The sequence below is a fragment of the Neopsephotus bourkii genome, unplaced genomic scaffold, assembly GCF_033783945.1.
Source record: "Neopsephotus bourkii isolate Nb327-2 ecotype Australia unplaced genomic scaffold, CSIRO-AGI_Nbou_v1 NB_1760, whole genome shotgun sequence".
NCBI lineage: Eukaryota > Metazoa > Chordata > Aves > Psittaciformes > Psittacidae > Neopsephotus > Neopsephotus bourkii.
Window position 1 is genome coordinate 6,085,986 of NW_026902234.1, and position 26,692 is coordinate 6,112,677.

General features: G+C 37.8%; 1 protein-coding gene across 1 annotated transcript in view; it reads right to left on the reverse strand.

Moving 5' to 3' along the window:
- UXS1 (UDP-glucuronate decarboxylase 1) overlaps window positions 1–26,692 on the reverse strand; it is a 60,399-nt gene that overhangs the window by 17,056 nt on the left and 16,651 nt on the right. The window contains exons 3-9 of the mRNA XM_061377867.1: window positions 26,175–26,223; window positions 24,667–24,710; window positions 20,623–20,683; window positions 15,366–15,546; window positions 7,809–7,913; window positions 6,413–6,472; window positions 4,261–4,382 (exon numbers count right to left, since the gene is read on the reverse strand). Coding sequence (XP_061233851.1) covers window positions 4,261–4,382; window positions 6,413–6,472; window positions 7,809–7,913; window positions 15,366–15,546; window positions 20,623–20,683; window positions 24,667–24,710; window positions 26,175–26,223 — 622 coding nt within the window. The remainder of the gene's footprint in view (window positions 1–4,260; window positions 4,383–6,412; window positions 6,473–7,808; window positions 7,914–15,365; window positions 15,547–20,622; window positions 20,684–24,666; window positions 24,711–26,174; window positions 26,224–26,692) is intronic.

Here is a 26,692-nt window from a genome sequence, read left to right on the forward strand (position 1 = left end):
TTATAGACTCCCCTCCACCCTTTGTTCAGTAATACTCCTGGATATGAAAACCCTCTGCATGGCTTCTAAAAAGCTAGAGGGTTCCATGACAGCTCTTATCACTATAATTTAGCTGTGGCCTGGTACACATCCAACAGTAATTACCATCTGTGTCATTAAAGGACTGTTGTCTAGGCTTTTGACCATTGCCCTGAGGAGATGCAATGCCTCCTCTTCTCCTCCTGTGCTGTCAAAACCACAAACAATTCAATTTCATTCTTCCACACAAAAAATCAATTCTGCAGCTTTTCTTATGCAAAGTGCTAGCAAACTTCATGTGACAACACCAAAAAATAGTGCTGTGTGCTTAAAAATACTCTATGTTGAATATCAAGGAAAGAAAACAACAAGCAATGATTAGGAAATACAGGATAAACTCCTCCAAGGCATTAAAGCAAACTGCTTTAATTCAACATAGCTATATACTTTCTATCTTATTACTCAGTATCTATCTCATTATTCACTATTCAATGCCTTTTCAGTTGCAATTTAATCAACAGCTTTCATTACTCTTACATTTACATCAAGGCTTTTTACGATTGCAGAAACAAACTCAATTTGTGAATTAAAGATTAGGGGGAAAGTACAAGTTAATATAGAACAGAAAATTACCCTTGTGTTGCAGTTGCAATACACTTCAATATTTAACAAAATTCAGCTTCAGTTTGCATGTATTAATCTCTCACACTAATATAATATACTTCACTTCTAACGAGTTAGAGGTTCTTGCCTATTAAGATTTTTTGGCACCTTGAACCTCCACAGTCCTGGTTACAAAACATTCTATGATGCAGACCATAACACTTGTCCAGTAAAAGAAGGTTATAATTAACATTTGATTGTGACAGCTCGAGTCATTTCTATATGCTTGTATCCAGTGGATACTTAATTGGAAGATCTAAGCCATTCTAAGGCAATTTGAAAATTATCACATGTACAACTAAGCCCATTGACCACTGACGCTTGCAGAGTCACGCAGATTATATGGAAAAATGATGAAGAAAGTGGAAGGGAATGAACAATTTCCCTGCAACATTCCACGGTGACCTGAAGTGTTGCTTCAGCTCTGGGAAACTTCCTTTACAGATCAATGGTATAAGAAATTAAAACTAGTTCACAAAACACCCTTTATATGCTGTGTGTTTAAAATGCTGTGTATTTGTATTTACAACACACCTAAGTAAATGTACCAGATCCCTGCCATGAAGGAAGTGTCAGATTCTGACTAGTATTTAAATCAAGCCAGAGATGGAGGGTACATGAATATTCTGATTTCCAGGTAGCTCCATTATTCCAACCACAATTTTTAAAAAAGTTAAATGTATACTGAATGGCACTCATGAAACAAGGCACAAAATTCACATTGCAGAACTATGTGCTGAAACTCCCCTCCTACCTTTTACTCTCTCCATCACACACACACCCCATTTTCTCCACCTGGATATGTCCAGGAAGACTTTACTTGCATTTGGAAAATGCTGTTCATTTTGGAAAATGATGGTATAGTAAAACAGAAGTTCTATGAAGGAGAAAAATTACTAGCTGTGCGATGGTATCACATCTTTAGCAAGTCACACACCTGTACATGAAGTTAATGCAAAAAATGTCCTTCAGGAGGACAGGGAAAGATAGGCAGAATAGTAATAAAGATAAGAGTACTGCAAGAAGAAAGCAAACAGATTGACAAGGTGTTATTATAAGAGAGTTTCAAAACTATGCTTTGCATCTTGTTAAAATACAGTTTTGCATTGAGTGGCAAGGTTTTGCATTTGAATTAAGGCACTGAGTGAACTGAAAATGGCTTTCCAGGAGAGAGTGCTTAGCAAGCACTGAAAAAGAGATGAAGAGAAGGGAATTATGAATAGGTCTGAACCAGAGGGTGCAAGTCTGTTCCTAGATGAACAGGGCAAGGAACTAAAGTGACCTGTAGCTTGAGAAAAGTTCCAGAAGGAGGTACTTCCATTCACATTAAGGAACATGCTCATCTACGCTCCCCTGTGAATTTATGGAGGGAGAGCTGTTCCCAACAGCCTATGGCAAATATCTCTCTCAGCCCACACACTCAGGTGCCTCACATGGGATGAAGTGAACTTGTGTATGTGCTTTGAATTTATGAGCCCTGCTTTTCTTCAGCAAATATTTTAGCCCCCACCTCTCATTTCAAGCAGATGCCTATATAGCACTGAATGCTACTACTGCCCTTGGACTCTTTGATAAGGAAGTACTGCTGGGCTTGTTTAAAGACAGCAGTGTAAAGAGGACATGAAGTCAAGAAATACTGAATTCATAGGGTCAAAATAAGTGAACAGAACAATGTTGCCAGCAGAAAAGAGTACACCAGAAAGGTCTTGGTCAGAAAAGCTACTGGGGAATTCTAACAGCTGTGAATAAGGAGTCATCTTTGACTAGATTCAAGAACTGTTCTGATTCAAGCAGCCTGCCTGGAACTACACTGCAGAAGTCAATTTTTATTTTATATTTTTTGGGAAGATGATTAGGTATTTAAGGTACCTAGGAATGTGTGTGATGATTGAAATCTTCTGAAGAAATAACAACAACAAAATGCAGAGAGAAGTTTGCTTGTTTCTTCTCTTTTTGAAGCTGAGAAGATCCTGGAAATATTTTAGCCTGAAATCATGTAAATCCAATTAGTTTGGGCTAGGTCACTCCCATCTGAAAATCCTCTTAAAAGTAATACTTATTTTCATAGAAGTCAGACCTTTCCTCCTAAAGTTTCTTCTGTTAATAACAGTGTATCATCTAAACTGAAAAAAAGAAAAAAAAAACCCAAAAGCAACTCAACAGTGTTTCAGAATATATATGAATATGGGACATGCTTGGGCAAACTTCACTAACCCATAATGAAGTACAAGAAATACCTCTTAAGAGCTGACCCTAAGACAGATAGCTCATTTGCATCATGAGTTTTCACTTAACGTATGTGTGCACCACAGTTCCACCTTACAAACCTTTACTGTCCCCTGTAAATCCTGCGTAAAATTTATGGTACAGTATCATGACTCATCTTGTGCCTTTAAGATACAGTCCATGATTTTCAAAATCACCTACAGTCTTGCCTTTCTAAATAATACTGCAGTGTGTACCATTAACTTGCAAAAAAATACACCCTACAGCACAATAATGTCTCATAAAAAATACAATATTCAGGCCTACAAGGAACATTTTGCTACAGTGAAGTAGAGAAGATCATCCTGAACAAAAGCAGTGCCACCATGCGGGACCTTGAACAATTTAAAAGAGCAAAGAAGACAGAAACCTCTGCCTTCTCTGTCCGGCAGAAGATAAGAGAAAATTTATTACCACCTCTGTACTAAAGCACTATCCCTACAGTCTTAACAATTAAATTTAATTCTATATTCAAGGTTTTTAAAAGCACTTAGTATTTCATCATTTCTATTCTACAGAATATACTACATTTGATTAGTATCTTTGTACATTAAGGTTACAAACACTGAGAAACAGTGATAAGACTTTCCTTAGTGTGACACACAGAGACAGCAATTAAATAAGACTCACAGGTAAAGAGTGGATGCCAGGTTAATTAGTGATGAGATTCTACTTGTTAATTATGAAACCCAGAGAAACTGGCATGTATAATTTCACAAATATTTTAAATTGTATTTCTACCTTAGGTTACTGTATTTGTCTGAAAAAATGCATTACATAGCTAAGAATTCATATCTTCTATTAAGGTTTGTATTTAACCTTACATAATTTAAAAACATTTCTAAGGTGATTTAAAATATTTTGCTCTTATATAGAAGAAGTTCCTAATTGTTACCGGTATATTCTGATTTCAATTATGCCATTAAGCATTCTACATTTATCAGTAATAGCCCTATTTAGCAAAGCCCTTCTCAGCACAGGTCAAACTTGAAACAACTCTTCTCTAGCTCCCAAAATTAGGAAGATCACCTCAGTTTAACCTGTCTAAAAACTATTTATGATACTGAAAGACACACCTAATAAGAAGACTAAAGCACATTTTCTTGTAGAACACCACTCATCTGAAAAAACCACAATAGACGGATGCTATGAAACTTTTGCATTAAACAGATTTTGCAACTACAGTATGAGTGCTCCTACTCAGGACATTCTCATTTCCCCTCTTACACCTAAAATGCACATATTTCAGTTTTACCATGCATTTAGCCTTCATTAATTACAGAAAATCCATTGAATCTCATACAAGTTTAATACCTGCTTCATGTATGCATAGCACATGGTCTCTGCAACCCTCTTTCCTTCATCATAGCAGGCTCTTGGACCTATTGGATTTACATGGCCCCAGTAATCTTCATTTTGAGGGTGAACTTCAGGATCTATGGGAAAAAATAAAACACCTTAAATGACCTTCTAGCAAAAAGGTGACGATATATAATCTTCCAGTAGGTCATCAGTGCTATATGATTCAACAGCTTCTCTCTGAACTATGTATTTAAAAAACAGTATGTTTCAACACCATTCCTTTAAAGCATAGTCACTGGAAGCATGAAAGTGACACTTAAAGAAGATGTGGCAAACAAGATAACTGAATACAAGCAAACAACAGCCATCACCTGCTTTCCCCAAAAGAGTGTGTGAATAGACCATTAAATTCAACTCCTCTGCAAACACACAATTTCAAGGACACAAATACGACTCTTATTTAATGTAATCCACAAGAAATATTACAGGTTATGTAGGCAGCATTTTTTACTGTATTTGGAAAAAACTGTAAAGCATTTTCAAGTTTTATAAAACAAGAAACAAGGAAATTAAAATGGAAAAAAAGAAGCACTGCATTTCTTAAAGAATAAAGGAATGTACCACAATGTACTTGCTATATTTCTTCTGGTTTATCCTAAGCATATGCTGCTTAGACATGATTACAGATGAATTCTGGCTGAGAGCCACAGAGCAATGGTAAATGCAGAGAAGTTTTATGTGATTATAAAAGCATATAACATTCTTAATAGGGCCCTGAAAGGTGTTGTAATCTGGAAGCCACTTCAGTTTCTGTCTCCTTTCTGGCAAAGGCAGCTCTACGAAGCACATGGAAACTCTATACAATATTGCTTTGAGAACTCCTGTGGAAACAGCTAACGTATTTTCTGTCCTTCATTTCTCAGCAAAATTACTTTGCCCTTTTAGTCAGAGTATAATGTAAGTAGACTTGCCCTGCTACACTGGATTTATTGACACAAAGCCTGATAATGGTGATTTCCAGGTTTCCACTTCAGCAGACAGATTGCAGCAGAGCAAGGAGACTCCCAAAACTCAAGCTCTTTTTTGCCTGTTGGTGCTCTGTTCCAGAATGGAGTTTGCTCACAGAGCAGTCCTTTTGTATACTATTTTATTCTGTGGAGGCTGACTATAGATAATCAAAGGCAAAGAAGGCAGCAGGAATGCTGCACAGGCTCAAGCTGTTTATTTGGTTGGCTGGTCATCTTGGTGATCTCTTGTTTGGGTATTTGCTTTCAATCTTCTTGACTGAATTTAATCCACCAAAAATACATTCCTTGAGGTATGTTCCTTGCCCTTCCCCACTTTCTCCTCACAAAGCTTTATGTTTCGTTACAAAGATCAGCATCTTTTTTGTTTGATTGGATGCTGTTTAAAGACTAGGCTCTTGCACCTACTGATGCTGAGCTGGTGGACTCTGCCTGCATACCTCCATTAATCTTGCAACACTGTTGTCATCAACTAGGCAAGAGTTCACAACAGCAGGAAGTTTCCCTAATAGGCACATAGTCTGTTACATGCCCAAAGAAAGTTCTTCGGATTCTTTCTGCACCCAACTAGCAGTTCTATCAGTCATTTTCTCACTAATTCACTTCTTACTAACAGTAAAAGATGTAAAGATATGGTAGTATTGCTGAATATTACATTTTAAAAGACACCACAAGAGCCTGCAGGCAGAGTCACTATTTTCTTGACTTGGAGGTTATGTCCTTATCTCTTTACACACCAGAGTGACTGCTAAATTGTAACAATACAGTTCATAAATGAATGGAAAGAGAGATGCAGATTTACTAATGAAATTCTCTTTCTTCACAGGTTTTAATTATGGCATCCTGATTTTAATTAAGAGTTCAACACTCAAAATCCTCCACAAGCCCTTTGGAAAAAAAAAAAAGAAAGACATAGGAAAGTTATATACAACAGTCCAAGTCTACTTCCACCACTCTGACTAGAGATTTAATGCAAGTACTAATGTCTACATTTTAAACTGTCAGAAGTACACCTGATAAAGAAATCAGGCTAAGACAGTGATGAAAATTCATCATTCTATCATCTGACAAATGGTTTGTAAATACCCTTTCACACAGTCACATTTCAGGAGCTCTAAACACTGTTTTAACCTTCTTACCTCCATATACCTCTGATGTAGAGGCCAGCAGCAGCCGTGCTCCAACACGTTTAGCTAACCCTAAATTTTGGGCACAGGGAAAGAACAACATAATTAGAACAAGTGCAGGAATTTTTCAGTCACGTTAACTGCTTTAGTGCAATTCTATTTTACATATTTGTAAAGATAATTTTATTTCTCTCACTAGATAAATCCACCTGTAAATCACATACATAGCTCCCACTCCAAAGCTAGGAAACTTGAGAAACAGCAGAGCAGCACCCAGAATGAGAGGTCTTTACTTCTGGGACTAAGTTACAGTGAACCAAGATCCAAGGACTTAATATATTACACCCTAAATAAAGACCAAGGAAGCATAAATCATTCCAGTTAGGAAATCAGGATCTTAAAACCACCACAATATATTATGATAACCAATACTTAAAGAGAAGTTACATAAAGAAAATCGCACAGAATAACACGTTATAGGACAAAAATCAATCATTTTCCCTTTCTTATGCCCCTTTAAACTGCCTGGATTATCCTACCCATTACTCAAGATTATTCTGCACTCCATTTCTGGCCTTCAAGTTGGCATGGCCATCCAAAGAAATCTCTCACCTATGCTGTACAACTGTCTGGTACCTCAGTAGCTTCTAACTCAATTCTTTGAATTGTATTGAGTACCACTGAAACGAGAAACTCAGCTGACCTAATGTCTAGGCATTTTTTTGCCTCATAACAACTCTTAGGATCACTGCCAGCCAGCTCAAGTTTCAGGATATGCCAAATGTATCAAAGGAGAAAAAAGTAGCGAAGACTTGAGGAGTTCTTTTCATAGGCCCATCCCCAGCATTCAAACCGACAAAGCTGAAAATGCTGCCTTGAATTTATCTAGCACAAAGCCAGACATTAAACATTCTTGCAGAATTTGCTAGCCAAGGCATGAACAAGAGGGTACAGTACTCTTGATGTTCAGGGTTTACAGAGCCAATGATGTTTAACCTAGTTCAGTGTTTGCTGTGATGGACAAAAAGAGTCACTCATGGTAAATGTGGGAATGTTCCACTTTACCGAAGTGAGAAGTGCTGTTATGAACACAACTTTGCTATAAAAATCTCATGCTTTTACTTGTTCCTATGACTTCTATAATTACAGCACACTCCATAGCCAAGTTACAGGCATGAAGTTCTTTTTCTTTGACAGCCAAGCTTGCACGTTGTCAGAGTTCATGTGTAGACATATTTAAAAAGTACAAAAGTCTACGAAGAGGGACACCCCCTGCCTTATATTACTTAAAGAACCAATTTTTTGAAATGTACAACTCACATGTGCCATCCTCCCCACTCCTAAGTAACTCTGTCCAGGTTATATTATGTCTAACCAAGTTAAGTAAGAAAAAAAGATTTCCACTTACCCAACATGTTTAATGTTCCAATAGTGTTGGTCTTCAATGTTTTTATAGGATTATACATGTAATTTGGAGGAGAAGCAGGAGATGCTAGATGATAGATCTGGTCCACTACAGAAAACCAAGGGGGAAGAAAGTGTTATTATTTTCCCATGTAATATATTAAATGAGAAAGTATTATAATCGAGAAACAAGTACTTCTTTCTACACTCCTAGCATCAGAACTCAGAACTTCCTGTATTTCTACCTATAGATGTAACATGAATGAAAGTTAGCAAGAACTACTAAAAAAAAAAAATACCCCCCAAAAAACACCAGACAAACCCCAAACCATGCATAAGCAAATCCCAAGAAAAGTTACACCTAAGATCCAATGAGTGTGATGCTTAAGAAAGCACAAATCCCGTGCATCAAGGTCAACCCACGAAAACTAGTGAAAAGGTTAAGAATTAGAATTACAAGATGAAAGAAAGGGAAATTCCTTCTTTGTCTTACAAAAGGAAGTTTGTTTTTTTAAAGACTTGGCACCAAAACCTGAAAGAACTTGGAGAAGTCAAGGCTAGCTGCTATTCTGACAGAAAACAATACTGCATGACATAAGGCTGTCTTGCCCTAGACCAGGACACCATTGTTCAAATGGTACACTCAAACATTTTAACCTATCTTCTGAGGTGTTTTTTAAGTAACAAGCAGTTGCAGATGACAGCAATAATAGCCCTCTGTTGAGTGTTGTGACAGGCTTACACAGCAAGTGCTGGAAGAAGCGAGCTCCCAGGTCAGGCTCGATCCAAAGCCCTGCCTGCATTGCTAATGCAACTGAAACTTTTAGGATTTTGTGTACAACATGAAGACAGTTAATTGTTATGTGTGACATGGAATAATTTCTCCTTACTTCAGTCACTGTTGACACTGCAGACTTAAGCAGTGAATAAAATTTAACACATTATTTCATAGGATTTCTTGCATTGGAGCAATAATGCAAAGAAACGGCATGGGGTACGGTTTAGTTTGGCTATTGAACTTTGACATGCCTCTGAACATGAGAGGCCCCTTCTCATAGCATGATACTGTCATGAAATCAAAGAAAAGGGGTAGACCAAAAGCTGATAAAAGAAACATTCAGAGAAGCTGCTGACTGCTGCTTGCAGGTAACAGGTAATTTAAGCACAGTGTCTCAAAAAAAAATGAACAAAGCAATAGCTGAAGTCACCTGCAGTCAACTCAGAGTTGAACTCTGACCTGAGCTTTATGCTGTTTCTTTCTACTTATTCCTTCACAACCCTTTCTAAATCTCATTTTCAACAAGCTGTGGTGCAATTTTTGCAGAGTGAAAAATGCCGCTTCAAAAGCATTGTGGTCTGTCAGTAATTTGTTGCCCAAACCTAGTCTGTCAAAGCAAAGTGAACACTTTCCTTCCTCCCTCTACATGCACTCGGTTCTTGTTGGGTTTTAAGTATCTGCTGAATTTTACACACAGCAGCGCCTGTAGAAGCCGTTCCCCAAATGGCACATGGCATATGCACAAATACTCTTTCCTTTTGTTGAATACAGTTAGGTCTGTGTTTATTCAAGTGGTGGTATAATCATTAGCTAGAAACAAAGGCAAATAAAATATGAAACACCAAAGGTTCCTTATGACCTTCAAATTTATTTATTTATTTATTTATTTTTAAATAAGAAGCCAAGTGTAATGAAGAGTCCTCAAAAAAAAAAAAAAACCAACAAAAACAACCCAAAAAAACCCCAATAAAGAAAGCAAAACCACAAACAGAAAGCATACTCCCCCCCTCCCTTCTTCCTCCTTTTGTTTACCACCTGGCAATTGCTTTTAAATGAAGCCAAGAGAAGGAGCTGGGTGAAGAAGGTGGTTTTCCTTGCCTGTAGGAAGAACTACAGTCTTGCCTTTGTGGTTTGGCTCAATGTACTTTTTCCCATATGCACAAAGGCAAAAATGGACCCCTATGATAAAAAGTTCAGCCAGAGCAGAACTATCAGATAGACAGAAGACGGGGCGTTTGGCATGCGTCACATGGACATCTTCTGGGTCAAAAGGACAGAGAGTCAGGCAGCTCCAGGACCTTACCCTCTTGCCCAGGCAGGAATCTTTAGGGTATCAAGCCTTTGACCAACTAAAAACATCACTGGCTTTCCAAAATATTTAGAGAACACCGGACATTTCAGAAGGGTGGGAAGACAAGTTTCTACCCCAGACTGGTCACATTTGAGCCGTCAAGTTGAGGATGTCAAGGGAAGTGCAATTATTTCTCCTTCCATCTTCCCTCTTTTAACTGTAAGGTCTAAAATATGCTTTTTTTCTTTTTTGTCTCAAGATTTCAGCAGGCCAACCAGACATGCCAGATAAAGCCATCTACCTTGTCTGGCTGACAACCTTGCATGCAATTATGGTTGAAAACAACTGTGCGAAAGGTTATGCAAAGTAGATATGTAAGGACCAGAAAAGAACAAATGATAATAAAACTGCAAGTTCTGTATGTAATGCACATCAGGGGCTAGAACTTTGTAAGCCACTGAATGCAGCAGCAAGTAGTTTATCAAGCACAGGATGGCAGACTAGCGATAGAATAAATATGAAATAGTTTTTTCAGTTTACAATTTTGCTGAAAGAAGTAATTAATTTCAAAATAGCACAGGCATGGCATAAGCATTTAAGCCATCAGGAAATCTAGTATCAACATGAAGTTTTAGTAACATTGCAGGGTCAAGAGCAACTAGAATGTGTCAGTTGTACCCTTTTCCATATGAAAAGTGGAAAAAACCCCAGTCAAACAAAACCAAAAATCCCTGTAATGGAATGTGTAATACCCAAATCCAGACACAAATGTTAGGTCTTGTGTTTTCCTTAATGCTAAAAAAATATGTTCAACGTAACACCTCACTTTTACAAAACATTGCAATAAAACTGCTTTCCTTCATGTCATTCATCTCTGATTTTCAACTATACCACTGCATGGGTTCTGTATGCTTCCTAAGTGAATAATAAGGGCAGAGTCTATCACCTTTCCTACAACAGGAAATTGCATTCCTTTCTCTGAAGAAATGGCCTTCACCTTCAATTTCTGCCTTTAAGATGTGTCGGGGTACCACAAAAGACTAAACGGGTCACTAAGTCCACTAAGCACCTGCATCCATCATTGTACTTACGAGTCAGGAAGTACCAAGCAGAAAAGCTTTGATCAGAAGCATACAAACAAGTTTCTACAGCTTAAAAATATGGACTTTTCTTGTGATGGATAGCTATGCCAATTCCATTACTGTAGGTCAAGCCAGAGAAGGTGACACAGTGAAGTGAGACATTTCTATTGTACTGAGCTAAAAAAAAAAACCAAAAAAAACTATGAATCCAAATTAATTTCCTTATGTTAAAAGTGTTGCCTGTAACTTAAGGCAAACTAGAAAAAAATTATGAAGGTTTACCATATTGACTGTACTGGAGCAGTTTTGAAGGGCTTCAGCAGAGACCAAGGCACCACGGCACTGGGCTCAAGAAAAACAAAATTAAGTAGCGTATCTTCTGCCTTGCCATGACTTTGCCTAAATGTACAGTTTAAATCCTTCAAGTTGAATGTATTAAGTATCTGGCAGAGGGAATGAAGATTAGGGGGATAAAAATCTGGGATAGAGGTACTGAAGCAAAAGAAAAGCAATGTACTGAAGGCATTCACATACAAAATTAGAAGCTGTTATTTGTATGTGCCTTAAGTTACCTGTGAAATGACTTGGAGACTGAACAATTCTGTGATACTGTAAAACAGTGTTTACTAAAATGTTATAATTTTGAATTCTGGAAGGCTGTTATACACAAGAAGGCTATAGCCTATTCTTTTGGCCAATTTTGTCAGACTGCTGGTTTTAGCCTGAAAGGCAACTCAGACCTGAACCCAGCAAAATCCTTAAGAAAAAAAGAAAGCATTTTCAGTCCCAGTCAAGCCAATGATCTATTAAAAGTTCTATAAATAATGTTATTTCATACACCTATGTACCTGTTACTAACAGCTTCGTACCTTCTGAAAACTCTGGAAGCCTATCTCCTTGTGACTATGTATGCCACATGCTCCCAACACTTCTCTCAATTTACAAAATACGTCTTTATTCTACCATTTTGTAAGCTTTTAAGTGAAAGTCAGGAAATCCTAAACTACCTTTGCATTCACAACAGCCACTGGAAATAGAGCCATCATTTAAGGAATGTTTTGCCAGAAACTGGACTGCTAGTATTAATAAAGAAAAACAAAAACCAAGATGAAAACCAAACAGCTTTGACTGACCTTCACATCAATTATTACAATTAATCTCAGGACAGAAGTGATGGAAGGGTCAACCTTACCTACTACTTACAAACACTTCTTCTTTCACATCATGTTACATTAGATCAGCAGTGTACTTGCTTTTGTTTTACCAAGTCAGTCTTTGAGTATGAGAATGGAACTGTTCTTTACACAAAGGATTACCTATTTTGCCTTCAGCTGCCTCTGACTGCAGGTTTAGAAATACTGTACTGATATTTTACCAAGAGCTCCTGTTTAAAAAGTGAAACATTGGAGGCCACCAACAAAATTCCTGCAACTGTGCTCCTTTGGTTCAAAACCAAAATGGACAGCGTGATCTAATTAAACTGGAAAGAAAAAGGATAATCTCTAGAGTGAACCCTTGTGTCTAAAGGCATATTTCTTGAGGACTACAATGAACATCTTTCCAAGAGAAGAAAATCTTTAAACTACATTTTTTTATACAATGACAAAAGTATTCAGAACATCCTGTGGATTTCTGACTAGGAAAATTAACTCAGTACAACTGAGCCAACTGTTTTCCTTGTTCATTTCCCCTGCAGCATCTTCAGGCCTGTTGTTTTTCAAATTTGTGAAAGGAGTAGGAGGAAAAAAAGCAAAAAAAAAAGTTTTTTTTGGGGGTGGGGGTTGGTGCTGGCTTTTGCTCAGGGTTTTTTTGTTGTTGTTTTGGGGTTTTTTTTATACCCACACATATTCAAGCATAAACATATTTCACAACAGAAATTCATAATTTGGTGGCTTTAAAATTCAGTTGCAATCATATCTATTTTCCTGAAGTGGGGTAAATCACAGTAACACCAGATCAAATATTCATTCTCATTTGTTCTCCGACTAGCATCTTTGTGTCTTTATACTATGGTTTGCAGGAACATGAGCCACAGTGTTCTGAAGTAACCATCTTAAGGAGCTTGTAATCTTGAATGTAGAGAATGGGGCCAAAAATAAGGTAAGGTGGATTTCTATACTTTTTCATTGATAATATAGAGTAATAAAAGATTCTTTTATACACCACTAGGTTTAATAGGGTTAATACAACTATTATGCAAACTATTCCCCCACCACCACCACCACTATTTTCTGCCTTTCGAGACTCCTAAATTACTTTCATTCCATTAAAGAATTCGGGACCTTTGTTTTTCCACTTGAAAAAAACTTAAGTGAAGGCTACATTCTTGTGCATTTTCTACTGACATCATCTACAAATGCTGAAGCAAAGGAAATCCTGTTGCTGGAGGAGAAAGTCATTCAGCACTGTAATTAGCTACAGTTATCACAGGGCTAATAAATGTGTGTTTAGGTGATTTATTACTATCTCTGGCCAATCTAGATTAAGATCCAAGAATGTTGAGTGCCATTTTATGTAATGGATCAAAGATAATGACTCAGACAAGGCAGATTGTGAGTAGGCATCACTGTGAAGATAAAAAGAAAAATATAACGAGAGATTTAGTGAAAGCTATGTGTCTTGAGACTAAACTCACTTTCCATATCAGAAGTGCAAGCACTGTTTTCTCTAAATCAGAAATCAAGTCTCTCACAACTAAAGCACCAGTTACTCTCTCTGGAATTTAAGTGTGAAACAACCTTATATGACCTTGATTAAACAAGACAGCAAATAAACAGGTATTCTTTAGATACAAACCTTCTTTTGTCATAACTTAACAGTCTTTCCAACTTCTATTTACAAGTAAAAAGGAGAAACTAGAACTAAAATGTATCGATGCATATGCCAACATCTTAATCTGTTACAATAACTATGTTTCACTGCCTAATTTCTGCCACCCCCCGAGATGGAATATAAACTCTGCAACGAAATGAAGTTTTATCATGTACATATACACTAGTATATCAAAGTTAATTTTTTAACATTTAGCTGAGCCAGCTTTAATTTACACTGTTGGAGGATGAGAAGACATTCAATAAAGTACCCACTGAATAACATGTTATAAATTGTTGTCAGTACAAAATGGGGAAGTGGTGTCTTAATTACATAGAACATGGGAGAGGTAGCTGAAGGATGTCAGAATTCCCATTCATTAGTGCCTAATAACTGGGCAACAGAATTAGCAATTATGATAATTCCCTGAGAAGGTCCCAAGTGTGATCAATCAGCAATAAGGTAACACAGGGGAAAGATTAGGGAAGCTGACAAAATGAACTGGCTGAGGTATAAGCTACCAGCACCTGGAGGCAATTAATAAGATCCTAGCCCCATTATCCTGTCAGTGGAGGAACAAGTCTGAAGCAAAATAACATGCAATAACTGAAACAGTGTGATGTCTGAGCAGAGAAGGAGGATGAGTTAGCAGGACTGTTTCAGTACTGGTGTCAGCAATTCATCACAAGCACTATAACACAAGAGATGCAATTGCTAGAGGTTTTTTGTGTGAAATTCCACCTATTAGAATTCAGAAAGAATTAAAAAAAAAATCCCCACAAAATACAACCCCGGATACTTTTTTGTTTATTTGAAAAAAATCCAACACCTACATCACAACAAAGTTTTAAAGGAATGGAGCAAACCCACCAGAACTTCAGTGTAATTTGAGTAACATCTTTATTGATTCACTATACACTTACATACTCTCAAAGAAGTTTATAAATGCATGTCTCTTTCAAATGCAGCTATGTTATGCTGTTTTACAATCTGGTATAACAGTCTGAGTTCTTGGTTTGGTGTGGGGTTTTTCTGGTTGTTTTTTTGGTTGAAAACTGGGAAATTCAGTGCTGCTATTTTCCTATTCTAGAGGGTGTGCAATGCCTGTACCTAAAGTAGGAGTAACGTTTCTCACAGAAGACACTTAAGGCAACTAAGCAAAGCGATATGATTTGCCTTCTCAAAGAGCTTAGTCTCCTCTCAACTGACCACACACAGTTGCAGCCCTGAATTAAATTTCTCAGCTCATGACTTATCCAGACCACAGACTGTGTGCATAAGCCCATGCAGGACACAGAGACACAGCACGATGGATGGGATAGACAGACTGATTGATTGCCATTTTGCCTTCTCAGAACTAGTCACATTAGGAAGGTTTTAAGGACTCTTCCTCCTGTCCACTCAGAAAAGAACTGATTTCAAAGACAAAAGTGCCCTGAACCTCTCACTCCACACTGGTCACAGAAAATAGGCTAAAAAACCTGAAGCGTATTGGTATTAGATGACTTCCAAAGTCAGTGCATAAATTTGATTTCTTTACAGACATACATACTTAGGAGGAAAAAGCACTGTAAAGTGCAGATACCAGAGACTACTCACCCTCAATGTACAGGGGCTCAACAACATCATGATTTATCAGTTCGAAGTTCTCATGACCAATCCAGTGCTCCACATTTCTTTTCCTGCCCGTAAAGAAGTTGTCCACAACTGTAACCTCATGGCCATCCATCATTAGTTTGTCAGTAAGATGAGAACCCACAAACCCTGCTCCTCCAGTTATCTGCGTTAGGACAGTTGGTATAAATTTTTCTTTTTACAGAAACACCAGACAAAGTCTACAAACATGAAGACAGAAGAACAGTAGCTTTCAGATCTTTGCTTACTCCAGGGGAAACAACTCCATTTCCATGCTTATTTTTTTTCCCTGATATTTACAGCATTTAAAATTCCAAGAGATATGCTTGACATGTTTCATCACTGTTGGGCTAGAAGCTCAGCTAACCATTCACCTAAAAAAAGCCGTATCTCTTTTTCAGATTAGATTATTTTCTTTTTCTTTCCTACAAATTGGATTGTGCCCTTTAATGCAGGATCAAGGCCTAAAAAGACCCGAAAAGGTAAGAGGAGAATTTTCTGCAGTTCTTATTTCTCAGAAGAAAGATGACAGAATGCCACATTATTTTCATGTAAGATTTAGAATATCAGACATGTCAAATCCAGCTTTTATCCAGTTTAAATGGAAGAACATTGGTTGTTCCAAGTGCTACAAATTCTTTCACGCTTCAGAAAAAAAGATGAAGTATATTCTTTGAAGACCTCTCATTTGAGATAACTGCTAAAATCAAAATTCCTCTTTTTGTGCTTTAATGCATCCATATCCCACATCATTCTGGCCTGAAGTGGTCAGGCAGTTGGTCCAGATGACCGTAGTAGGTCCTCTCCAACTGAAAATATTCTATTCTATACCATTGGCTCTGCTACCCAGCATTTGCCTATCTTGAAGCTTTAGGATGTTTTACTGCAAAAAAAACAAGCAGAAAAGAAATATTTAAAACCTTGTACTCTTGTTCCATTGCAAATGTAGAAGCAGCAAGGACGTTAATTATGTTTTTTCCTTTCTGGACTTCAGACTTTAACAGCAAACTAAAAAAAACCCCATAAATCACTAACTCTGTATTGAAGCAGTTAAAGCAAGCAGAACTGAAACCTGTGCGACACATTTAGGCAGACATACCCACGGAAGCAATTATTTTCTCTGCATTTCACAAGCTGTTTTCAAGAACACACTCATGACAGATCACCACTCTCAAAGAATAAATGGACTTGTAAAAGCCCTGTGTGGCATCAGTTATATTACATGACTGCATGATCAAATTCACATTTTGAAAGTGATTCAGCTGTTGATCTCTGTTCTTCAACTGCAGTGACATGCAGTGACAACTAACTAAGCAACAAAAGGACATGGTATGATTGTCAAGCAGGAATAGATGGTGTGCTACAATGACAAAGGGCTGTGTTGAAAAGGATGTGGATGCCTGAAGATGCACTTTGGACTAGCCAAAGCCTAAACACTTACCCTGTCCACCCCTCCATCATCTACTACCGAAAAAAGTCAGATTAGTAGATTTATTAAAAAACTCACACAAACAAACAAAACCCCACCAACGACAAAAAAAAAAAAACCAACCAAAACCAACCAAACCTAGAAAAGACACAAAGTCAAAGTGAAAGCTATCAAAAAATGAAAAAAAAAAAAAAAGAAAAAAAAGAATCATAGAATCATAGAATAGTTAGGGTTGAAAAGGACCTTAAGATCATCAAGTTCCAACCCCCCTGCCATGGGCAGGGACACCTCGCTCTAAACCATATCACCCAAGGCCTCGTCCAACCTGGCCTTGAACACCACCAGGGATGGAGCATTCACAACCTCCCTGGGCAACCCATTCCAGTGCCTCACCACCCTAACAGGAAAGAATTTCCTCCTTATATCCAATCTAAACTTCCCCTAAGTTTTAACCCATTACCCCTTGTCCTATCACTACAGTCCCTAATGAAGAGTCGATCCCCAGCATCCCTATATGCCCCCTTGAAATACTGGAAGGCTGCTATGAGGTCTCCACACAGCCTTCTCTTCTCCAGCCTGAACAGCCCCAACTTTCTCAGCCGATCTTCATATGGGAGGTGCTCCAGTCTCCTGATCATTCTCATGGCCCTCCTCTGGACTTGTTCCAACAGATCCATGTCCTTTTTATGTTGAGGACACCAGAAAATAAGAGAAAAATACATCTGTTTTCTCCTGTAAAAACTTGAATGCCCACATCTTGCATTCTCACATTTGCTTTTCTTATTAAAAATTCAGGGCCACCACTGTGTCAAAAATGTTGTAACTACCAGTTAATAAAAGAATCATTAGTTGGCCTATTTAGTGTTCCTTCTGGATTTGTCAGGACTTCCTTGTAGCAGATTCAGTATGTGATTCAGTTCCTTGACAAACCTAAAGGAGAAAGAGGGCTTAGGAGAACCCTCTTTGAAAGACAGAAAGAATTTCATGGCTCCTACTACCCTGGAACGGAAAGGAGAGAAGAACAGGTTTCTGACAGAATGCTGTGAACAACGAGAGAAGAGCAGTAACTGAGGGAGAACAGCCCTCTGCCAGGTGCCACCACTTACCAAGGGAAAAATAACATGCATGGAAAACCTACCACCATAAGCTTATTCTGACCTGGAAGCAAGCTGCAGCCTTGCAGAATGGTACAAGGGTTTGCTTTTTTGTGGTAACCAGGACAAAAGTTTTTCGAACATATTCCTTCAGCCGAGGCCCAAGGAAATGTCTCGTTGCTACTTCTATTTCCAAGATTCCAGAGAAGAGAAGCTCAGTGCTTGCAGTATGTCTTTGCTGCAGTGTAAGGAAGTTTCTTCTTCCTCATCTCCCTTTTGGAAAACACCAAACAAAACCAAGCACTGCTTACAGCACACTTCGATGCTATATGCTAGCAAAAAATGCAAAAAAAAGCACAAACCAATTTTGTTTGGAAAGAAGTTTCTGATTACTTTAAATCCATAAATAGTTTTTATGATAGATCTAGCTTTATTAACATATCACTTCCATAGGTGTTACATAAAGATCTACTTGGAAAAGGAGCTGAATTTCCCCTGGAATAGTAAACAACTGTAAATTATGTTTTTATCATTACTTGAGGCTACATTAAAAAAGATGATTTATCACTGAAGCTCTCTGTATAACCTTCCTGTAATCACTCAAAGCAAGGTCAATATACTTCATTCCTAAATGACTTCCTGCAAATCACAATGACATATTAATCTACAAAATCATATACTGTACATGAATCATTTTCATATCAGAATTGAAGCACCAGCACCTGAGGTTTAACTAGGCATTCTTTGATAAGACATCGCTAATAAAAATCTTTAATTACTTAGTAGTGCCAATATGCATGGTAACTTTAGCATCTACTAAAAGTCACAAGTATGATTACTGATCACTTCCTCCACTAGAGGCACTGATAAGTTTGTGTATTCATTACACAGATTGAGTTCTGCTGTCTGCAGTCAGATTCAAGACATCTATTGTCTAATAAGGAAATATTTTATTTTATGTTTTTAGCTGTCTACCATATTGAATTCAGGAAAAAAACCCACACAGACTGAACCAATGGATTCTAGGAAAAGATGCAGTATCAACAAACTATTAAGTTAATTATCTACCAAAGTTCACTTGGCTTGCCAATTCTTGAGACATTTCCAAGTGTCATGCAAGGTCTACAGGAGTTCTTTATATGCTGTCTTCAGCTACTGAAAAGAATGGATTGCTATTTCCTGTAGGATTATGACAGCAACACTGTCATATCATGACTTGCCCACATTGGCAGGATGCTTGTGAATGCTCATCTGAGTTCACACTGAACTAGTGCCCAGCCATGACAGAGAAGAAACAACTAAACAACTCCCTCATCCTTTTGGCCAGCTTTCCTTTTAGTAATTTAGACTCTACAAAATGCACGGACACAAAAAACCCTATACACCTACAGGTCAGCAGAAAATACTCCTCCTCCAACTACTTGCCATCTCTGTTGAAGCAATAGATTTCAACAAAATATTCAGTATTTTTCAGAGGCAAAGCCTAAAACTTAGCATTAAGAGCTCAACAGCCTATTAACAGCTTGCATAGATACTTTGCTTGAAAGCACCTTCTCGCTTACAGAGAAAACATGACACTAAGGTAACTTCATTACCCTTGCACACCTGAGTACATAATTTAGGAATTTTTAGACTTAAGCTTCTCTCTGCTATTTTCCTCAATATATCTTCCATACTCAACAAGGGAACAGAGTAGCAGGGAAGAGGAACTCAGCAAGGGAACAGGTCTATCTCCTTCAGACTGTCACAACATTGCAGAAGTAAATTCATTCAACAGCACATTCTTCATGAAGTTTTGCACTAGTGATAAAGACTACTGTTTAATAAAGCAGTAAAAACAAAATTTGTTTTTATTTGCATCTTTTCAGTGGTTTTCTTCGAAATTTTGAAATCAAAGCAAACAAGAACACCAGATAAGGTAGGCATTTTAGCAGGGATTTGTCCCAGTCTTTGCCTTCTGCTAGAGGCAGAAGTTCATAATCTTTATTTGCACATCCCAAGTAGCTATACTTTCCCTGCTTCTTCAACATTAGGGAGACCTCCCCCCCCCTCCAGGACAGACAGAAACAAGGGAGAATTTAGGACACAACTAATTTCAAAAGTGTTTGTAGACAAAACTGTGAAGCTGATGTTACAGCACAATTTGCTGAGTATAAGAATGCCTTGGATAAGTACTTGTCCTGACTTAACCTGCCCTCGTCTTCCACCCAAAAATGCCTATGAAGTTTCAAAATAGCAGAAACAACAAAGATAAGAGATAAACACTTCCTCAGTCTAATGAACTGGTCCTTCTTAACAGGGCTGCAGAGCAGCCTTATAACCTGATTTTGCCGAAGCTTTGGGTCAAGAAGTGCCTAAAAAGTTCCCCAGTTTCTCTGCAAGTTTAAGCCATCTGGGAGCACACACAAAGGCCTTTTGGCAACACAATCCTGAGATGCTGCAGGCAGAGAGCAGTAGCTAAATCAGCATGTCAAATCTCAAAACCAGAGCCAAGTCTATTACCCATATGCTGAGTTTGAGAGCATCAAGACAGATTAAGTGAAGCACTACTCTTAACCCTGTGCAACATACAATATCCAAGGTAATTTACTTTATTTATTTACTCATGTCTTTAATTAATCCTACAAGACTGATTATATTCCACAGACTTTTAGTTTTTTATTCCCCCAAAACAACCCTTGAATAAATACCAACTTACCAGGATTCTTTTGCGATCCTTTTCTGATAAAAATTTCACCGGTGGGTATTTCTGGGTGAAACTATAGAACATTTCAAGACAAAGAAGAGGAACTACGTCAGTTTCAGCCTTGCTGCTTCTTTCACACATCTGTCTTCAAAATACGAAAATCTGCTCTGACAACTTCCCATTCTTAAAGTTCTGCTACAGGTATGTTTAGTCTTTTTTTTCTAAAGAAGGATCTGGGCCAACATGAGAAAGCGACTATGTTTAGTAAAAGCTCCATGAGAAATATCAAAATTGATCTGCAAAAAGTGCTTTTAATATTTCTGCTTAACAGATTTCTAGAATGGATCAACCGACTTCTATATTCTGAGAGCAGGAATGGCATCACAAGTCATTGGAATTATTATTATTTTTTTGTACATTTTAAAAAGTAAACCACTTTCTTAAAAGTACTAGAAAAGAAAGCATCTTGTGTTAACTTACCACATTGACTTCAAACACTTTTCAACATTTCAATGTGAAGTTTACAATATCAAGTTTAAATTCTTAAAGTTTCACAGCAATCAGTAAAGTTTACAATCAGAATGTTGAAGAAACTCTTAAGATGTTCAACAACTTTTACCAGAAAGCTTATTCAGTATGAAAGCTAATCTTCATTTTCTTCTCAGAAATAGCTATACTACCATTGTTTTGATGGTCTTTAGGCTACTTTCACTTTAATTTTTTTGCACTTTATTCTTTACAGGAACTTAAAAACTAAAACATCCTAAAATAAAATTGTGATACATGGATCTTAGGTGCCCTCTGAAGCTCTTGATTCTGAGAACCTTAGATGATTTTGTGGATATGGAATGATATCACTTCTTTCTCCCCCTACTGGCATGCATTCTGTGTACAGCAACAAACACCTTCAAAGGAAGATGTGAAGGGTATGAACTTAATTTTATTTATCTCAGTATGTAGCATTGTAGTCTTTGTGATATTTTAATAGCTCAGGTTTTTCTTAACTAAATATCAGTGTAACACTGGACAGAAATCAAACTATGGTTGCTCTTCGCCTCCAGTAAATCCACATGCCAGAGATGCAATTGGATGTAGCATGCTGGAGGCATACATGCCAAGAGTTCACACTGAGATTGCTTTTTGATTTACTCAGACTGACAAAACTGACCCCTACACTTCTGACCTTGAAGCATCTCCTCTGCTTCTAACCTGCAGTACTAGCTCAACAGCAGTTCTTCAGAGGCAACGCACAAATGCTTCTCTACTTGTGTCAACTTTTAATCCCAGACCAAAAGCTGTTTCCAGTTTCCTGGATAGGAGAAATATGGCAGGAGAATCTACCAATGTTACCCATGCAGGAAGACTGAAATAAGAATTTACCTACATTTGTCTTATATCGCTACATGGATCACTAACGGTAACCCTATTTCTTTGACTTAAGGTAAACCAATGAGAAACAGCAGCGTGCAAGCATAATGCAGACATGCAGTAACCAACCTTCCAATGACAGAAAGGCAAATCCACCAACAATGAGGTTTATGGAGTTAGGGGAGAAAAAAAAAATAAATTAAGTGCCAAATAACTTGATGCAAGGTACAAATCAGTCTCCCATTTTTAAGACCTCTATTTTAAGGTCACATTAACCCAGCATGGCATCATACTGCAGCCAAAGAGACATCCTTTTTTGTTCCTACCGTTACGCCAGTACTAGCTTAGAGCTTGTGTAGGAGTCTGGAACTGATGCAGCTTAACGGTCATCTGGCAACAACACTGAGTTTATCTTGACCTAATGCTTGCTTTGATGACTACACCACAATGCTTTTGCTGTGCAAATTATTAATAAAAACTTCCCAACTTCAGCTTCAGGTAAACAATCTCATCATGTGACTCGCATTAAGGAATCCTTGTCTTTCTTGCTTCCCAAAACCATAATGATGGCTTTCTTTCAGGTTTTATCATCTTATGAGGTACAAAAAAAATAAATATTGACACAAGAGAATAAACTTTGCAAGCTGGATCAGCCTTCAGGCACCTAACAGTGAGTAGGTATTTTTTGTCACTTTACTCGGATATAAATTAAAAAAATTACTAACTGCAACAACCCATATGCAGTTGAACCAGCAGAGGTGAATGCCTACACTATTTGGAAAAAAAAAACAACCCAACAACAAGAGCCCATATTTTGATATGGGCCAAAAGAGGCCAAAGCCAACATTTTGTGAAAGCATAATTCCCAGATTGGCTCACACAGAGGTAGAAAAATATTCTGATTCTTTCTCCTTATTAATAGATACCTTAAACAAGACTCGTCAATGCAGTGCAAACACTACTCAAAAAGACAAGAGCAGTTAGATGGCTCCTGGGAGAAGTTTCAGCTTAGTGGTTCCACCCAACAACTCATTGCTCATTTGGAAAAAAAATAACAACTGTAAAAAGAGCCAGGCAGGATAGCCTCCCACAAAGGTCCTTTGTGAATGGCAGAAGGAAATAACCCGAATTACTAACAACTTAAGCTGAAGACATACTGGCCTGTCAAAAAAGATTAAGTCAGTCAACTGAACAGATAGTACATCAAAACTTCCATTTGAACACAAAATCTTTATAATTTGACTGCTAAAATCGGTATGGTACCATCACATGCAACTACAAGTGATGCAGTCTGCAATTTGGTTTGTGTTGCAAACGCATCACCTAGTTCAACCCATGAAGTTTACGTGCTTATAAAGGGTTGAACAATCAGATCAGTATTCTCACTGCAATAAATTGCATGTGGCAGGTCACTGAATCATTCAAATCAATTGAAAAAAAACCAACCAAACAAAAAAAAACAAACCCCCCAAACCCTCACGGAATTCACAACTGTGTTTTTCTTTTTTTTTTTTTATAGCACAGGACGTGGAAGGAGGAGGGGCAACTGCTCACTGAGAAACAAAACTCAAAACACTGTTTGAGCATTGAGCATACCTCTGATCAAGAGCAATGGGATTCTGCCCCCCTATCCACTGGGTCAACATATAACCACCAGTACAGCATACATAACCATCCAAGCTTACTGGTACTGCCTGGATTAAGTCCAAACTCAGCTCTTTGTACTGTGGCTTTGTTGGCTAGCTGGTTGCTTGGGACATCAACAGTGCCACCTGTGAAAAGCGTCACTGTCAAAAGCAAGTGTCCTTGCCAGTATGGAAAATTCCCATCCCTATTCCTTATTCTGCAATGAAAAGCACTTGCCCATGAGGACATTCAGATGGGAGAACTGATGTGGTGGAAACCAGGCTGGGAAGGGAGGAAAAACAAAGAGACTGAAATGTCTGGTTTTCCGATCTAGCTTATTATCGGCACTTACATGATTCTGCTGGCATAAAAGTGAGGAAACCATGTTGCAGGAGGACACAAGCAGCCAGGGAGAAATGGAGCAGGCTTGGATTTTTATTTTTAAGCAACTATGCCAATTTAAGGTGCTTGTGGAACTACAGTAGATATTCAGTAACTGCAGCTCATCAAAAGGTTGTCTGCTTTTCCTCAATTGCATCATCTAGTTTAATCTACAGTAACATATTCACTCACAAATCCTGAGAGGAGCAAGTCAGTCAGGCTCATCCAAAACACAAGCACAAAGATTCAGAAGCAGATCTGTACATTAGCTGAACTATGGTAACTGATGAAAAGGGTGGGAAATGTGGGAAAATGTATTTTCAGTCTCAAAGTTGAAACCAATACGTTTTAGAACACACCTGTGTTGGACTTTCTAAACCATGTGCTGCTCCAACTAATCTGTTCATCAGCTTGGACTCAAACTAGCAAATTCCTCCAAGTGATATGAATTTCACAAAAACCCAGCACTTCTGGTTTACTTTAGAAGGATTAAACAACCTAAACACCTTAACGTATTAATGTTTTACAGCATCCAAGGTCCCATCCTTACCTAGACATGATAAAAATTCAAGGGTACCCAGGGTATACACAAAACATTTCTCAAGCCTACAACTACAGGATTGACCACTACAGAGCAGAGACTGTGCTTTTCAACTGCTTCCCAAATTTAGCAAGACATACCTTTTTTCTAGATCTTTGATTTTCTCCCTTAGAGGTGCAACAGCCTGAAATAAAGGAATAACTTTTAATCTTTGAAGAACTAGATTCATATCACAAAACGTGCATATAGGAAGTTACTTTAGAGCAAAAATCATGGTAAATAGTCTCCTACGAAGAGTTTCATTGAAAATACTCCAAGAAACTTGCATCTTAAAGCATCCTTTATGTCAGAAAATCCTTGAACCTTTTTCACCAAAAACTGTATCACCCATTACAATTTGAAATCCCATACCACTGAAAACATTTCAAGGCTGAGTACCACAGCCTCTGTGATAAGAATACCCAATGTTATAATTTCTATTTGGCAAAGTGAAGCCACAAGTGACTTGTCTGAGGCTGTCAAAGGCAATCTATATTGAACAACAGCACAATAGGACAATCAGTAAAACCTCAACTATTTAAATAGACAGTAGAAACACATACCTAAGACTACACAGAGGCATTAGCTCCAGTGCAAGCGCTACAATTCCCTCAGAACGTGGTATGTGAATTTAAAGAAACACCATGTTAAAAAATCCAAGAAATGTTTTACGTCATAATTTGAGGGTATTTATAAAACTTTAAAAAAACAGTGAAAATTCTGTTAGAAAACATAATTCACCTACCAAGACTTCTATTTGCATTTTCACTGTTTTGAAGGAAAGAATCGCTGAAGTTTGCATCAGTTTCAGATACTTTATCAGAGGACCTAAATTTCTAACAGTTGTGTCAGATTTCAACAAGTCCCTGAACTCGTTTTTAAGTTCACTAAAACTCTGTCACCATACACTCTCGTAGAGTTACCACTTGAAATTGTATGGACCTCAAAGACTTTTGTATCATTAAATTATTACTTTCACTGTTATTAGACTGGAAGTCTAAAAACATTTGGAGAAAGATCTGTTGTACACATTCTTGATATTTCACAACAAGCTGAGGCTGAAATGGAAATTCAGAGGTACGGGTACAGAAGTACAGTACCACCAATGTGTTCAATACATATTCACTCCAGAAACTGGGACTTGTGCTTAAAGCATTCCTACTGCACACCATCCCGGACTACAGACACCACTACCTTTGTTTATTAGTTAAGAACAAAGCAGTTTTTGAAGGTTTTTCATTTCTACTGAAACATACATACACTTAACATTTTGTAAGGGTGACAGAGGGAAGAACCTGCATATATCCTTCATTCTGTAGCAAAAAGCAGTTCTCAGGATAACTCTGCCACAACCTCTGCATCAAATGAGATGGTAGAGCTATTACTTTCAAGAAAGATTTAGAGGGGAAAACATAAAAAAAACCTTACAGATCTATGTTAGACTCCACCTTTGTGAAAGGACAGTTCAAAAACTTGTGACCAGGCACAAATCCAGTGCTTTGAATGGTTTTAGTGGGATTGAGAATAATGAAATAGGACTAAATACTAAAAAACATAAGTGAAATGGGGTCCTCAAAACAAGACAGACTGCAACTATTAGCAAACTAACCTCCTCTATTTTACTTTCCACCTTCTGATCCCCGTTTTCTTGAAGAGACCTGTTGGCAAGAAAAGAAAAAACATAATCCACACCTAAACAACAGTTGTTCCACTGCACTTGCATCATGCTTTTCCTGCTAAAACAGTATCTTCAGAACATCCCCAGCTAGTATTATTTCAAAGACATACAGAGTAAATGAAAGCAGATGTCCCAGTTTCCACTGAAATCAACTGGTCTTGTCACCAAGTTTGGCAGAAGCTGAACAAAAGCCACAGGAAAGAGTAATAAAATTGACACTCATTTAACAGAGAAAATTAACTGTAGAAAAGTGTCTAATCACTGCACTAAAGTGCGGTCAGCAGAAATGTTTCTGAGCGCAGTTTTACTATGCAAATGCCTACCATGCCTCTTTGAGGGTCTCTGTTTACTGTATGCTACAAGTATGCTAACAAAACATTTTCCCTTAATGCCACAACTGTACCTGTAGTATCAATCAAAAAGAGAGAAGGGCATATGTAGCTAGCTTT